This window comes from Chenopodium quinoa, unplaced genomic scaffold (assembly GCF_001683475.1).
Source record: "Chenopodium quinoa cultivar QQ74 unplaced genomic scaffold, ASM168347v1, whole genome shotgun sequence".
Classification (NCBI taxonomy): domain Eukaryota; kingdom Viridiplantae; phylum Streptophyta; class Magnoliopsida; order Caryophyllales; family Amaranthaceae; genus Chenopodium; species Chenopodium quinoa.
This window is the reverse complement of record NW_018742904.1, coordinates 2,600,343-2,616,313: the sequence shown is the minus strand read 5'-3', so window position 1 is coordinate 2,616,313 and position 15,971 is coordinate 2,600,343. Positions and strand designations below refer to the sequence as shown.

Sequence of the window (15,971 nt, the reverse complement as noted above, 5' to 3'; positions counted from 1 at the left end):
ACAACTTCAACAACAACAATCGTCAGGGTGGATGAAATTTCAACGGATAGGCCTAAGAACTATAACCAGGGAAGTAAAAAAGGTCCAAGGCATTATTACTGCAAAAGGTGTAGGAATGATCACCCTGGTAAAGACTGTGAGGGTAACTTGGTTACTTGCCGCGCTTGCAACAAGCTGGGACATAAGGAGTATAAGTGCTTCTCCAAAGATTCAAATCGAAACAAGTATGGTAATAATTAAGGAGGGGCTTAAAAAAAACTATTAGGGAAGCAACAACTATGCAGGGAACAAAGGGGCACAACAAAATGGGGTAAAAAGCAATAACAATGGGAATGGTCAGGTGAAGAGTGGAGCTCCAGGAAAACTGAATGTGATAAGTAGGCATGAAGCTGATGCTACGAAGGATCTTATTACTGGTACTTTTTCTATTAACTCTATTCCTGTTAAAATTTTGTTTGATTCTGGTGTAACTTTTTCTTTCATTTCAAAAGCCATTGTTTCAAAGCTATCGCACTATTTGAAAACTGTAGATGTCATAGATGTACCTATAGTTATTCCTACGGGAGAGGTAGTACAATGTACCAAAACCTTTAAGGACGTTCCATTAGAGATCAAAGGAAAGGTGTTTCTGTCCGACCTCATTGAGTTTGGGTTAAGTGACTTCGACGTCATCTTGGGAATGGATTGGTTAAGTAAGTATAGTGCAAAGATTCGTTGTCGATTGCAAAAGGTACAGTTAAGTTAAGTACAGTCGAGGGTGAGTTGGTAACACATTGGAAGCATGGTGAAACAAAGTGCCCAAGGATCATCACTATGATGAAGTTGGCTAAGCATATTAAGAAGGGGCATCAAGTATAATTTTTGTAATGTAAGGAACTTGGAACACGAAGAGAGAGCTAAGCTTGAGAGCATAGAAGTGGTGAATGAGTTTCTAGATGTGTTCCCAGAAAAGATTCCAGGAATGTCACCCATGATTGTTTGATGCTTGATTTCAATAATGAGGAATATGAAGAATTTTCATATCAATTCGGAGTTTGATTTGTGTTCTCCAAATCGTCTAATGTTTGCATTATAAAATATCCACTTACCTTAATGAGTCAAACAAATTAATGGAAATAGATTTTATTTACTTCTCTTATAGCATGGAGTACTAATATAATGTACCTACAATATTCTACTAATGCACTTATAGTGTATTAATAATGTATTTGTAGTATTCTGCTAATGTTTCTAGAGTCTTCTATTAATGTATCCATAATTCTAGTATAAGAGAAGATATTTGTTACGCCTGCACTACATTTCTTTTTAAACAGTCAACTCTATTTGAGTGCCAACAGATGTGAATTGAGCTTGATATAAAGAAAATCATGTCTTTAATTTTACTTTTTCTCTTTATTTTTTTGATGTATATGCCATATACACTTGATGTATCCTTAATATTTACTTAATGTATTTATAGCAAATTCTTTATGTATTTGGGTTGCTCACGCTTCTCACCTTATGTACCCTTCTCACCGGATCCTATATATATATATATATATATGGAATAAGTAAGAAAAATAAATTTGGATAGAAAATAAGTATTAGGAAGTGACATGTGTCATTATTAGTGTTTATTTTGGTATTAAAAGTAGAAAAAATACACTTTAACAATCCCACATATTGCCGATTTAATTCTAATAATCCCAATTAAGGTTTTTTTTTTTTTTAATAATCCTAACCATGCCCTAATTGGTCCTCTAATGGTCTCAAAAACCGGTTACCTGCTATAAAGGTGAATTCTTGTTTTTGTTTTTTAAACACCACATGTTAGCACATGATTGACTTAATATAATATAAAAAAAATTAAGAAAAAAAAAAAAACAGAAACCAAAAATCCTAGCCCTCCCCCCACCGTGAAATCCTAACCCCCCGAAAATGGCCGGATCAAATTTGGGTTTCGATTAATGGTGGTTGTTGTGCGACTTAGTGCGAAATTGCTGCGAATTAAGGCTGAAATTACATTTTCTGGTGGCCGAATTATTGATTCCGGCAGGCAATGTTAATGTACTTTGTGGTGCGGGGCTATAGAAGTTGTTCTTGGTTCGTGGAGAGGGAGTAGCAGCAGGGTTGCGGTTGCCGCTGCAATCACTGGTGGCTTCCGCTGCTTTGTTTGCACCATTGCGGTGGCTACTGCTGATTTGGTTGCGCCATTGCGGTGGCTGCAACTGCTTTTGTTGCGCCATTACAGTGGCTATCGCTACTTTTTTTGTTGCGCCATTGCGGTGGCTTCCGCTGTTTTCGAGGGAGGATGGGTGGTTTGGGGTTGGGAGTGGACCGGCTAAGGTGGTTTTTAGAGTTGGGAGGGGCCAACCGACCAGTTTCGGGGGTAAGGGGAGACAACCATCCGTTTTCCGACAGGCTAGGGGTTCGCTCTGCCGTTTTGCGGTGGCATAAGGGGAAGGGGTGGTGGCTGTTAGGGTTTTTAGTTTTTTTTTCTTTTTTTTTTTTTTAATTTTAGACCATTGCAATGATCACGTGCTGACACGTGTATTGGTTACCTGTTACAACAAGTCGTTGACTTGGTGTTGACCGATTGGGTTGATTTGAGTCAAAGTCAGGGCATAGTTAGGATTATTAAAAAAAAAAAAAAAAAAAAGTCTTAGTTGGGATTATTATAAGTAAATCAGTAATAGTTGGTATTATTAAAGTGTATTTTTTCTTAAAAATATAAATAGATAGATTATATTGATTATTCATTAGTTTAATTTTTAAAATTTCCATGATTCGACATCATTTAATTATTACATATTTACATTACAAAGTTTCACGTGTTTTCATATGAAACTAGTTTTAGACCCGGGCGATACCCCGGATCATTGTAAATATATTTAAACTAAATTTTTTATGATAATTAGGTGAAATATTAACATAGATTTGTTATATTTTATTTTTTTGGATTAATTATTTTTATAACAGTACTTATACTAATTTTTTTTCAAACATAATTGAACATTAAAATTCATCATCTAATTTATTTCCCAAAAAAAAAAAAAATAAATTATCATCTAATATTGAGTATCCTAGTTATTATCAATTTATTTTGTTCTTAAATAATTATAAGAAATTCTTTAAAATTTACATATATGTGGAAAAAAATTTGCATAAAAAGTGCAACATATTTTGGGTTACATATTTCAAGGAAATGATTTTGGCACACCAAAATTGATTTTGGCATACCTTTATGTGAGAACACAGTTTTCTATGCTCTTCTCACATAGGGGTAAACCAAAATCAATTAAGGGTGTGCCAAAATCAATTTCCTTCAAATAACTATGGTGCAACATATTTTTGGGTTACATATTTCAAATAACTATATATTGTTCTTAATTATATGTATATAAAATCTATATGTATAATTAATTTTGAAATTTATGTACATAATTAACTCTTTTAACATTATTAACATAAAATGTGTCTTTTTTTATGCAAACATAAAATGTGTCTTTAGAGTGATGGTAAAACTTGATGAATTATAATGACCATAAGGTCATGGGTTCAAATATCAATTCTAACAATTTTTTGTTTGAGAAAAGAATGGTGATCATTAATGGACTTCTATGACATGGTGCCACATCATATGCCAAGTGGCAAAATTGGTGACACATGGTAGAATTGCATGTCTTGCCATGAGTTTTAATAATACATATTGATTTTTATGATGTTCTTTTTATTGTATACTTACTATATTTTGGACATGTAATAATATGCTTTGTTAAAATAAATACTTCCTCCGTTCTCTTTTTATTGCACCATGAGGGATTTCACGCTTGTCAATGCATAACTTTAGTTATTAATATCCTTCAATTATACTTTTGTAAAAATTATAAAAATTTGATATTTCAAAAGTTGATTTCGAAACGAATCTAACTAGATCCCACATAACTATGGTTTTTCTAATAGATAAATCACAAATGATGGTCAAGGAAGATTAAATGAATAGTGTAAAACTTCTTATGGTGCAATAAAAGAAAAACAAAGCAAGTGCTTCTTATTGATGGAGTATTTCACAATCATATTTGATACTCCCCTCCATTCCTTAATTACGTGCTAGTATTTCTTTTAGGAATTCTCTAAATATTGTGTCTATTTCAAAATCTTTCTATTTAAAGGTCCTTTTTGAAACTGTTGTCATCATCGAGCTGATTTAGTTCTTTCCATCTTCACTTTTTTTGACAAGTTGTTGTTATCCTTTTTTGTACTATTAATGCCTATTATGATCAATTCCTAACCACACTTTTCCTCTGTTTCTCTTTTTTCATTAGTTTCCAACCACTTTTTTCTTTTTCTCTCTCTATGTCTCTCATCAACCCCACATGTACAATTATACTTCCAATTATGTGATATAAGGAATCTTTAATTTCCTTGTGAAAAAATCCAAATGGGCACGTAATTAAGAGTCAAAGACAGTATGATCTTTATTTTATGATGGTGTGTTGTCAAAATTATCATCGAATTTGAATGTATGTGAAAAAATATATATTAGCGATATATGTAATAATATTTTTGACATATTTGTTGTAATATAAATAAAGAAAATTTGTTAGGAACTACCCACTAAATACGAGTATGTCATTTTGTCAACAACTACTTGTTTAAAAATTTTATAAAAAAAAGTACTACCCTAAATTTAAAATCTTTTAGTAGTACTATCTTTTTTTTCATTTTCCGGCACCGAATTCTGACGAGTGAGGCCACTTATAATTTTCCCTCAAAAATATCAGTAAAAAATGACGAATTTGCCCCTAATTTTGTTAACTTTACCAACTACCTTCTCTCCCTTACATTCACTCACTTTCTCCTTCCCCTCCTTTCTCTTTCATTGGACCATAAGAAAAATCTTACTCTTCCATTAGCATTGTCTTTCTCTTTTCCTTCAATCTCTTTCCTACGCAGCAAACACATTCAACAAACCTCCTTCAATTCCCGGGTTATCACTTGTCCATGATGTCACTATTTTTGGAGGAATTACAGTAACATTTGCTTGGATATTCTTGAATTGAATGAAAAGAAGAGTTTGACATGCTAAAATTGAGGAATTTTACACAATTAAGAAGCCATAAAGAGTGTTTTCGTAACCCTAACTTATCCAATTACATTGAAAATCAAAAAATTTCCCCAATTTCGAATAATCCCTAATTTATGTCTCAACAAAGAACCCTGATTTTGTAATTATTATTAAACCCTAAAATCAGAATTCATAATTAATGAAATAGAGAAGCATAACATACATATGAATTAAAACACAAGTACTTTATCCTTCTTTAATTGGTGATTTTTTTGAAATTTTTAGGGGGTTTTTAGTGGAGTTTTGCAAAGAGGATGAGGGAAATTTGTAAATGGGTCCTACTTGTCGGAAAAAAAAAAAGGTAGTGATACTCAAACTTTTTAAATTTAAGGGTAGTTAATGAAAATTTTTCCTATAAAAATAACATGGATCTTTTTTAATATGGGAAAGTGTTACATACAAGTCTAGGCCATATCCGTAAACTGAGAGAGAGTACATTTCACAAGACCAAAGGAGGTTATATTGCAAAACCATATGACAATAAGAGGAGTAGTCTCTTAGCCTTAAAAAGTGTTTAACTCTCTCTTCTTTTCTCAACATGAGATACTTACATGTGGTGTTTGAGAAGTTTATACTTTAACAGAAATAACTATGATGGTCAAATAGAAAAGTTATATTTCCTATTTTAATACTATGTTAAATATTTCTTAGAAGAATTAACAAAAAAACAAGGAAAGATTAAAAAAAAATATATATATCTTTAGAGAAAAAATACAGCACTAAAAAGTGACAAATATTATGCCTCGTAAACTTCACCTTATTTTTGTTGAACTGAAATTATTTTTACTGAATTGAAATTATTTTTACTGAACTCTCTCGAAGTCTGTTTTAGTATTCCTGTATGTTAATGTATTGACTGATTAATTGATTATTGATTTTATCTAGGTGCCGAGGGCGGGGATGCAGTGAATCATGAAATGTTGAGCGGGAAGCGCGCAGTTCACTAAATTGAACACGCACTCAGATATAGTGGTTAGGAGAGAGAGAGCAGCAAGCAGCTGCAGAACAATGGAGACTGAAAGTTCTAATTACGACTTACAGAGCTTGATTGAAGCCATTAAAGCTTCGGAAGTAAGCTTTCTTCCTAATCTCTCTCATATCAACTCCCCTAATTTCCTTTTATTATTATTATTTTTTTAATTTCTGTATAATTTTTGTTCTCAATTTCGCCATGCTTTTATCATCCAGATGTTTTCTATATTGCTCATTTTTCCAATTATTTGCTACAATTTTCTGAGTACAGCAATGTTAATCTGTTGTTCAGCGTGTTTTTGATTGAAATTTTTAACCTATTTTCTGTATCAATCGTTCTATGACTTGAATTTAATCAATTATGAAATTTAGGGTTCTGAAGGCTAAATTAATTTTTGAATTCGTTTCTGCTGTAAAATTTGAAAAGTAGAGATCAAATGTGTTTTCTGTTGAAATAATTGGAGTTAAATTGTGATTTTGATTCTGCATTGAGACCTTTTGGTGTTTTCCTTTATGGTAATAATTTGGCGCCAAAGTGGCTGTCCATAGAATGCTCTAAATGTTGATGTTTTATAGTCCTTAATTTTATATTTCGTTTAATGTAAGCGTGTTAAGTATACGGAGTACTCGGTTTGACATTCATATTAACCTAAATTTAGAATAATTGTGAGCAATTCTTTGATAATTGCCATTGGGAATGAAGATGATTTTCTAAATGTTCAATTTAAACTATTAAATAATAGGTCAATATGTAGAGAATAACTTCCTCAGTGTGATATCTTGGGAAATTGGGTTAAGGCTCTGAAGCTGTAAAAATTCCAGAACAAATGTAAATTGTTGGCGAAATTCCAGAACAAATGTAAATTGTTGGCAAAATTCCGGTGGAAATTGTGCCGAAACTAGTGTTATGGAATCCTGAATATATGCACAATGCACTCCGTATATTTCAGTGAGGTAGCTCTTCTTTTGATTGGTTTCTAGTGAAGAGCGAGAAGCATTAACTTAGTAACCTAAATGCATAGTTCATCATCTGATAATGGACTTGCATATGAGTATATTATGATACGATTATATGAAAGTATCTTTCTCTTGAATTCTTGAAGAACTGTAAAGTATTCTGTATTAACTGTCATTATAATTGCTCGTAGTTTATTCCATGTTGGTCACAACAACCTTTTCCTGCTTTTGATTTAAGTGTCCCATCTTCAAGCTAGTGAACTTATTCAATATTCCAGATTTTTAGTGATCATTTTTGCTTATTCCAGTTATTTTTGGATGTTATATGCTTGTATCTTTAATTACTTATTGTGAAAGCTTTTTGATATCACAGCTTGTTGAGACTCGTATTCAGCTGATCCTAAAGCTTGGGGTTGCAGTACCACCTGATAAAAATCCAGACGTGGATGCTCTTCTAGAATTTCTCATTGTATCCTATGTTTCTATAATAGTAATATTCTAATATGTGTCAATGCAACTGAATTTTATTTCTTAAAATTAAAAGAAGCCACATAAACTTATAATTTTGTGTTTCTGTTGTCCCTGAAGCTTTAATTTGATGGTTATATCACCGAGCAATAAGTTTTCAAGATACTTATTTAATTTTAGTTATTATTTGCAATCTATATTACCATATGTATATCTAGGGTGAACAAAAGTTCTTGGAATTCTAGAATCTTTACTGTACAGCTATAGAGTATATTTAATTGAGGAAAATAGTAAGAGATTATTAGTTCCAAGCTTCACTCGAAGCTTGCCTGAGATCTTATGTTCAAGATGTCACTATACAATGCCTTACACAGTTAATTTTGTGATTGATATGTATATTTGATTTATAACTTTAGGAATTGCAACACTCTCCTGTTGACTCGATGTCAAGCACATTATAGTTTCTAATGTCTTTTATATACACTGATATGATCCTTCTGATATTATGCTCTATTTATAGTCAAGATTCCGCTTCCAAACGAGTGACGACTGGAATACTAAGCATAAAGCCATTGAATATTTACCATAGAGAGAAATTGTATATAAAGCTTATATACCCATGAACTTTCCATTTGTGACTGAGTCCTGAAGATATTATAGCAAATTAGCAACTCAGTGTATGGTGTTTCTAGCAGAATTTGAAGCATTGAAGTGCTCTTGAGCTTTTGAGGGAACCTATGTTTTTTGGTTTCTGACATTTCTATTTCTGCACTGTTGCTCCTCTTATAGTGGCCTCCTTGACAAGTAGAAAGACATTATGGGAAGGCTTTACATGTCTGGATGTGTCACAGTGCTTATTGAACAAAGCAATATTAGATGTGGCTGCCAAATACCTAGAAGGAGACCGCTTCAGGGGCCAGGGAAAGTTTCTAACCCTGGGGCCAAGGTATTCATGCTAATATTTTATATGGTCTATGAAGGCGAGTTGTTTTATGCTCACACTCATTTGGATTATAAATAGGCCAGCGAGTGGTGTGCAAAGCATCTGAAGATGACACTTATGTCGACTGATCATTCTCAAGAAGAGGAGCATTACAATGTATATTTTCAGGTATACCACATTTTATCTGTGATTTGACCTTTTTTTGTCTTTCCTTGATGTACTCCTATGGAATAGTCTTATAAATGCAGGTTTCGGTTTATTTCTGAAATTTTGGATTCTCCACGCTAATTGATGCCTTTCCCCCTTGGACTTGTAGCCTTATGATAGATTGGTAAAAAAGTGAGTGGAGAGAGATTTGCAATGTTGTATTTAGTCAATAAGTATCTTAATAATTAATTCTTTTTTCAATGAAGAAAGAGAGAATGTTAGCGATGTGAATTTCACCCTGTCTTGCCTCTTTGCTTTAAATAATTATTACTCACAATCGTTCCATAACTTATCCTAAGCAAGAAAATTTTTATTGGCAGTTGCTGTTGGAATGTTTAAACTTTTCCGTGGTCTGCTTTTTGTTGGTGATAAAAAACCCAACATTGGGAGATGAGCTGCTGATGGATGCCTTTGACAAGTTCATCTTGGAGCACCTGAACTTGATTAAAGAATTGATATCTGAATTCAAGGTTTGTTAGCTCATTTGGTTGATATTGCTTAATTATTGGGTATTCTTGCATTTTCTTTATGATGAGTACTTGTGAATTCATATAAAGTGCTGGCCATTGAGTGTCTATTTTCTTTCTGTACTTTCTATCTATATAAAATTGTTGAACCACTTGTATCTAGAGTGAGATGAATTGAAGATCCTTTAAGGATTATTATTCTTTTAAAGATGGATTTACATATATTCTTTCATATCATATATAGGCACCGCCTCACCGAAAAAAATTATAATTCATTTGCAAGATTGAAGATAGTGATCAAATATTCCTCAGATGTTACACATAAAATGGTTTATGAATTTCCAATTTGAATTTTATATGCTATCTGACTATTGGTTTAGTATGAGGGTTGCAATATGTGATGTTATTTATAATTCCATCTTCATTATGAAAATTTGGTGGTTGCTTGTGACACTCATAAACTTCATGCAGAAAATTCATTCACTAACATCAGAATTACTAAGGGGAGTTGAGTTGGCTCTAGATTCTATGATGAAACTCTGCAAAGTGTATTCACAAACAGTAAATTGGGATCTGTGGAGCCAGACAGCTGTTCAAGATAGCAGTAGTTTGGATGGGGAAAGAGCAGTAGATTTTAATCATGTTGTTAAAATCATCAAATTTACTATAGAGAAGCTTTCTGAACTAGGGACCCTAGCTGCAGATAGTGGTGGGAGTTTGGTTACTATTCTGAATATGTCATGGAAAGGTGTTGTTTCTTTGCTTCAGCTTGGAGAAGGAAAATTAGCAGAGAAGATTAATGTAGGAGATATCATATTGACTCTCTTTTCTCTGGCCACTGACTCATTAAAATGTGCAGCTGAAACTTGGTATTCCTCACTTGATCAAACTATATCAGTTATCGAAGCAAAAAGAGCATTTCTTCCAATTAAATTTTATCTGATCAATGCAGCTAGGATATCTTCTCAGTATCCACATCAAGCATTTTCAGTATATCAGGATGCAACTCTTTGTATCTTGCTTCTTACAACCTTGAGAGTTACATTCAGCAGAGAGACCAGTCTGAAAAATGTCTGTGAAGCTATGGAAGAACTCTTGAAGCCTACATCTCTACATGTTCTGAAGTCTTTACTAAAGTCAGCACAACTGAGTATAGATCAGAAACTCAGAATTCTTGATTGGTTATTTGATGTTGATAGAGTCTTACCCTCCAGCCATTCAGAGCATGACACTGATATCCAAAATGGTTTGTTGGATGAAATATTTTCAGTAACATGTGAAGCTGTGTCTACTACCAGAGTAATGTTGCATGGCCGGGTGACCCTTTTTATTGACCTACTAAAAGTTTCTTCAGACCTAGAAGAAAATGTAATACTTGGGATCACTAATAAGCTTCAGTTGTGTTTGGATGTTTTAGTTGATGTAGAGGTTTATTCATCTGCTTTGGTTTTACTGATTCCTGCATCATTTGGTGATGGCAAATCGTTAGTTCTGAATTGGGAGCCCTTTTTGGTTTCGTTTCTGCGTTCACTAAAGATCTTTATGATAGTTGTCTCTAGAACTCAAGCTTGGAGTGAAATGGAGTTGTTCCTACTTTATAATTTCTTTCATCCTCACTTTCTTTGCTGGGAGATCATAATGGAACTCTGGTGCTTTTTAGTGGGTCATGCTGAGGACGCCACAGTTACTGCTGTTATCGATAAACTTTGTTCATTATACAAGGTTATTGCCTCTTCAAGCTCCCTTATGTCTCTGCATTGCACATTGAGGAAAATGGCCAGATCATTGTGTCTGCTTCTTGCTTCATGTACACCATCCACAGTTGATAGAGTTTATAGGTTCATTATGATTGATGACAAATCACATGATTCTGCAGTAATGTATGCAGCATTGTTGATGGAAGGTTTCCAGCTGAATTTATTGTCAGATAACTTGAAGATTGCTGCGACAGAGAGAATCTTTAGTGAGTATATTCACTTTGTTGATGATTATATTGACAGTCCATTGAAGTTTTGTAGTGCTGATGCTGTAATGCTACCAGCTGTCGCACTTAGCTCTGCTCTGCAATCAATGTGAGTGATCATAATTTTGTTTCTATGTTTTCCACTTTCAACTATATAATTGGACTTGTTTATGCCAGTGAGATGGGGCAGTAAATTATTCCCACGTCTGTTGCTCTTTTAATTGGCAGTTTTGCTAATTGCCTGCAGCATATGTGAACTATGTTTATCTGTGTTTGAAATTCGTCCCTTTCCCTATATATTTGGCTATCTTCTCTTGTGGCGCAATCGAATTGGTTTTGTTACAAATGTTTTGTATGTTTCTTATGGGGCTTGAGACATTGTATTTTAGTTCTTTGATGATTTGTGTTTCCTAGGAGAGGTAGGGAGGGAAATGTGGTACTTAATTATTTTTATTTATTTATTTATTTATTTTTTATCCCATTGTTATCCTAAGCTAAAGGTTTAGTTTTATGTTACTCCACCATACCCTATTTTTCATGTTAAAACTGCATGCATGTCTGTGTTGCACCACTTTGGAGAAGAAAGAATAAAAGAATGTTCCTTCCATCCTAATTCAATATTCTTATCAAACATTCAGTCTGATTTAAATTTCTCTTCTAGTTGCTTAAAATCTGCGCAAAAAAAAGTCTCACTTATGAAGTTGGTCTGCACTTGCTTTTACTACCAATTCAGTCACCTTCCTATCAATGTCATTGTTTTGTTTAGACATATCATATTTCCAGTTGGAAACTTGGAAATCTGCCTTTCAAGTTTCAATCCTTAGTCGAGTCGTAAGCGGAAAAGCATTCTACCTTTCAATCCTTAGTCGAGCCATAAGCGGAAAATACCCCCCCCCCTCCCCCCACCACACAGACACACACATACACACATGAAATTTTAATTGTGCTCATGACCTGTTTGACTCTTCTACAGCCTTGTCCTATTGTCTAAGTGTAACATTTCATTAAAATGATCACTACTTGCTCTTTTTAATTGCAAGATTTGCTTTTGTGATTTATGCATTTGGGAAAAATATAGGCGTGTGGGATCTTGTTAGATTTCTTGATATATATACTTTCAAAATATTAACTTTTATAGATTTTACTAAAAAAAACATAAACTAGGATATTATTGTTATAAAATGTGTACATTAACAAGCGTGAAATCCCCAAAGTTACAATTAAAAAAGAATAGAGGAAGTATACCGTATAAGCTAATAGAGGTCCTTGCCCATAAAACATATAAGTTGGCAAATCAAACATCTTTACTGAGCTCTATTGTAAGATTCTCTGTTACAGGAGTATAAGATAACCTATGCAACTGCTAATTGTGTTTATTAAGATCCTCTGTTTCAATTCTGTACCTCATTTTTTTTTTCTTTTTAATTTCCCTGTATTATTTCGTTGCTTGTTTGTTCATCACTTCCAGTATGTATCAATTAGTTTGTGCTAATTATCAAATGGTGTGCACATATTTGTATTCAGTTATTTTAAATGAAAACTCTTTTTTGTCTTAGGCAAATTGATCCGTCCGGAATTGACAGGAAAACGTTGAAATTTTTGTCAGTTGTTCTTCAAACTTATAAGAGGTCTGCAGACAGGATTACCAAGAACCATTGTTGCAGGCTTTTAAGTGAAGCACTTGGGATCATATCAACTGCAAAGCATTTGTATGGCAATGATCAAATGGAAGACATAATTATCGAGCTAGAAAACATGTTCATCTCTGTGCCTACTGGTGGGGAATCTGAATTGCAGAAGTGCAAGACAGCTCTAGCTTCATTCATGTCTAGTTTGGGTCATATGGAAATGGCAGAGAGTGATGATAATGAAAAGACCAAAGCTGTGTTGCACTTATATCACATGTTGTTAAGAGAGAGACATTGGGCTCTCCTTCATCTTGCGGTATCTGCCTTTGGATATTTTGCTGCTCGGACTTCTTGTCATCAACTTTGGAGATTTGTCCCAGCAGATGCAGCTCTGTCATATGATCTAAAAACAGGAACTAATGCAAATGAGGAAAGGTTTATGTCTGAGTTGAAGGTATTTTTAGAGAAGGAACTAGCTCTTCCTGCAGCAACAGCTTCTACCTCTGAGCAGCTTCAACTTGTTTTGAAGGATGGCCTTATTCTAAGAGAGAAATTTCAAAAGGATTCATACCTCAATGAAGATGCTACGGGGTATGAAAGCATGGTCCTAGGACATGAAAATCTATCCAATAAAAGGAGGAAACTTCCTGATGGATTTAGTAGAGGAATGGAGTTGATGCAGAATGGTTTGAGAACCATGAAGAATGGTCTGTCCATGTGGCAAAAGGATCAACCTAATTCTATTGAGGTTGATGATAAGATATTGACTCAGTTCTCACGTCTTGAAGAAATGGTTAATCATTTGGCAGGGTTAGCTGATAGTGACTGAATCCTCGAGTCTCGATTTATGGGGCGTCAGAACTGTACATCTTGAAAATATCTAAAGAAACAGGTGGTAAATGCTTTGAGACCTTCATAGTTAGTATGCTTACTTTTGGTTACTAATGGGGGATTGCTATCCTACTTCTGTCAAGCACATCTATTGGAGGTTTGAGGATGGACATAACACCTTGATGACAAGAGCTAGTCATTTCTCCATGTTTGTCTACTTGATGAATCAATGGGTGAATGGACAGAAGCCCTTCATGGTTGCTACACCAATCAATTGACTACATATCCGTTTTATGATTGGTAAAGAAAATATCTGTCATTTGACTGTTGCTGCACAAAAATTAATCGATGAACTAGCTTTATTGACCATTTTTCCAAATTGAAGGATCTTCAAGTTCAGTTTAATCTCAATTGGAGAGTAGTCAGTTCAATATTTGTTCACCAAGCAGCAGACATCAACTGCTGACTTGTGATGGTAGTATAAAGTTGCATGCGTAGTTGAGGGTTTTCATGTAAACAGGCATGTATCTGTGGGCACCAGACCTGTTGAGTGCATGACTAGCACTCTAACGAGGAACTCTGTTAAATTCGATTGTGAAAAGAGAATAATTGGATAGTTGGCTTCTCTGTGTTTGCTGCGATATGACTATATGAGATGCTGCCAATGATAGTTTAGTTGTCACGTACGTCAGTACGTCACCTTCAACTCTTATCATAAACAATGAGATTCTAGGTTTCTTCGGCAGTGCTCTTCAAGTCCCATGAGAACTTACTAGGTGAGCTGTAATTTTTTTTATTTTGGAAATCAGAAATATTGGCAGCTTGGGTACTCTTCCAAGCCAATGCATGAGCTATATTTTAGATATCACAATCTAGATTTTTAAGTATATCTTGATTTTAATTTTTATTTACTACTACTTTTTTTAACAGAAGTTGAACCCAATGTAATATAAAGCATAAATTAACACATACGAACGATGAAATGGGCTGACTGCAAACTTAAATGAGGTGAGAACCAAGTTTTTCACGTTAAGCTTGTTTATGCATAGATCTTGGATTCTTGGCATTCATACCTTTTTGTTAAGAACAAATTTTGATTGAATATGTTGCAAGATGTTTGAGCCCTTTGAGCATACCGATTCATTGACACCTTTAGGTTTAAGTTGAATAAGACTACTATTCTATTTCAATTTATTTGCAACATTTACCTTAAATGAAAAATATAAATTATTTGTAACAATTGTTTTCTATCTCTCCTTATCAGTTATCACATGTAGTTTTATGTTTCTCTCTTCATTTACAACTCTCATAAACAAATTTTATGTTTCTCTCTCCATGCTCACCCTAATATTGATCCCATTCTATTTTTTTTTGTTAATATCTTATATCTTCTTTTTGACACATCACATTATTTTTCTTACACCTCACTTTCCTATCTCTTTGCCCTCTCCCATTCTTGTTCAATAATTTTATGCCACCCTAAAGGGTATCCTCTCATATATTCTCTTAAAGCAACATATACCCTACTGTAATTTTAATTATATTTAAGAAAATAATTATGATGAATAGCAAACTATTGACATATATTAACATTATATAATGGCAATCAAAGTACTAATGACAATTTAAAGCTGTAACTAGCATTTTAAATTGTTGTCGAACCTAGTTTTGCAAATATGATCGTTAATGCTAATCCTCCTTCTGATAACCGAATTATAATAATGTTATCCTAATTATTTTCGGCCACCTAAATAATAAAAATAAAAATTAAATTAAATTAATAAAATAAAACTACTAACAATAAAAAGTTCCAAGAGATGAATCTTTCATCATCAATATGCATCAGTAAGGTAACATTCTTATTTTTGTTCGTGTACCTTCGAATTACATCATCAGTAAGGTAACATTTTAGGGTACTCTGTCTTTTAATATATTTCATATTCAATCAGTCAATCAATCAATCAAAGCCTTAATCCCATAAGTGGAATCAGCTAACATGAATCAAATTTGATTATTCCATGTAGTCATCAACATAAATCTTCCTCCTCCATCCCTTACGATCCAATGCTTTATCCTCAAACAAATCCATATATATACACTTCATATCCTTCCTAACTCCTTCCAACCAAGTCATTTTCGGTCTCCCTCTCCCTCGTTTAACCCCTCGATGGTTTCACTCTTCCACTTTTCGCACTGGTGCACCCTCGGGTCTCCGTCTTACATGCCCAAACCAACGCATACGATTTTCGCAGTTTAGCTCATGTCATGGGATGTGACAAAGTTTTACACTGGTTGTCACTGACCTACCGAAACCCTCCTCCTTTATCCAGGCTTGGGACTGACAGCGGAAAAATCCACTGACGGAGTTTTTAATATATTTCATATTGTTTTGCAAAATTATTTCAAAAAAATTTGAAAGGTAAAAAAT

The 15,971-nt window shown here is 33.8% G+C and overlaps 2 protein-coding genes across 3 annotated transcripts; both read left to right on the top strand.

Moving 5' to 3' along the window:
* The first annotated feature begins 115 nt into the window (after positions 1 to 115).
* Positions 116 to 6,016, top strand: LOC110727291. Its single transcript, XM_021906857.1, has 3 exons — positions 116 to 229; positions 341 to 730; positions 5,993 to 6,016. The coding sequence occupies exons 1-3, from the start codon at positions 116 to 118 to the stop codon at positions 6,014 to 6,016; spliced, it is 528 nt and encodes a 175-aa protein (XP_021762549.1).
* On the top strand, positions 6,003 to 15,005 carry LOC110727378. Of its 2 annotated transcripts, XR_002512545.1 has the most exons (8): positions 6,003 to 6,178; positions 7,410 to 7,505; positions 8,317 to 8,450; positions 8,526 to 8,615; positions 8,975 to 9,124; positions 9,593 to 11,193; positions 12,641 to 14,319; positions 14,474 to 15,005. XR_002512545.1 is itself a non-coding variant. In XM_021906943.1 (7 exons), the coding sequence occupies exons 3-7, from the start codon at positions 8,322 to 8,324 to the stop codon at positions 13,539 to 13,541; spliced, it is 2,871 nt and encodes a 956-aa protein (XP_021762635.1). In that variant the 5' UTR covers positions 6,003 to 6,178; positions 7,410 to 7,505; positions 8,317 to 8,321; the 3' UTR covers positions 13,542 to 14,453. The 2 variants fall into 2 exon arrangements, 1 of the variants encoding a protein (XP_021762635.1); XM_021906943.1 differs by lacking the exon at positions 14,474 to 15,005 and having other exon boundaries at positions 12,641 to 14,453.
* Positions 15,006 to 15,971: the final 966 nt, after the last annotated feature.

Bases quoted from the DNA above. Each gene is read 5' to 3' on its own strand.
- LOC110727291 (XM_021906857.1), top strand. From the start codon at position 116: ATGATCACCCTGGTAAAGACTGTGAGGGTAACTTGGTTACTTGCCGCG. The intron at 230-340 runs GTAATAATTAAG...GGGAATGGTCAG, and splicing joins TTCAAATCGAAACAAGTATG to GTGAAGAGTGGAGCTCCAGG. The intron at 731-5,992 runs GTACAGTTAAGT...GATTTTATCTAG, and splicing joins TTCGTTGTCGATTGCAAAAG to GTGCCGAGGGCGGGGATGCA.
- LOC110727378 (XM_021906943.1), top strand. From the start codon at position 8,322: ATGGGAAGGCTTTACATGTCTGGATGTGTCACAGTGCTTATTGAACAA. The intron at 8,451-8,525 runs GTATTCATGCTA...GATTATAAATAG, and splicing joins TTTCTAACCCTGGGGCCAAG to GCCAGCGAGTGGTGTGCAAA. The intron at 8,616-8,974 runs GTATACCACATT...TTTTATTGGCAG, and splicing joins ATTACAATGTATATTTTCAG to TTGCTGTTGGAATGTTTAAA.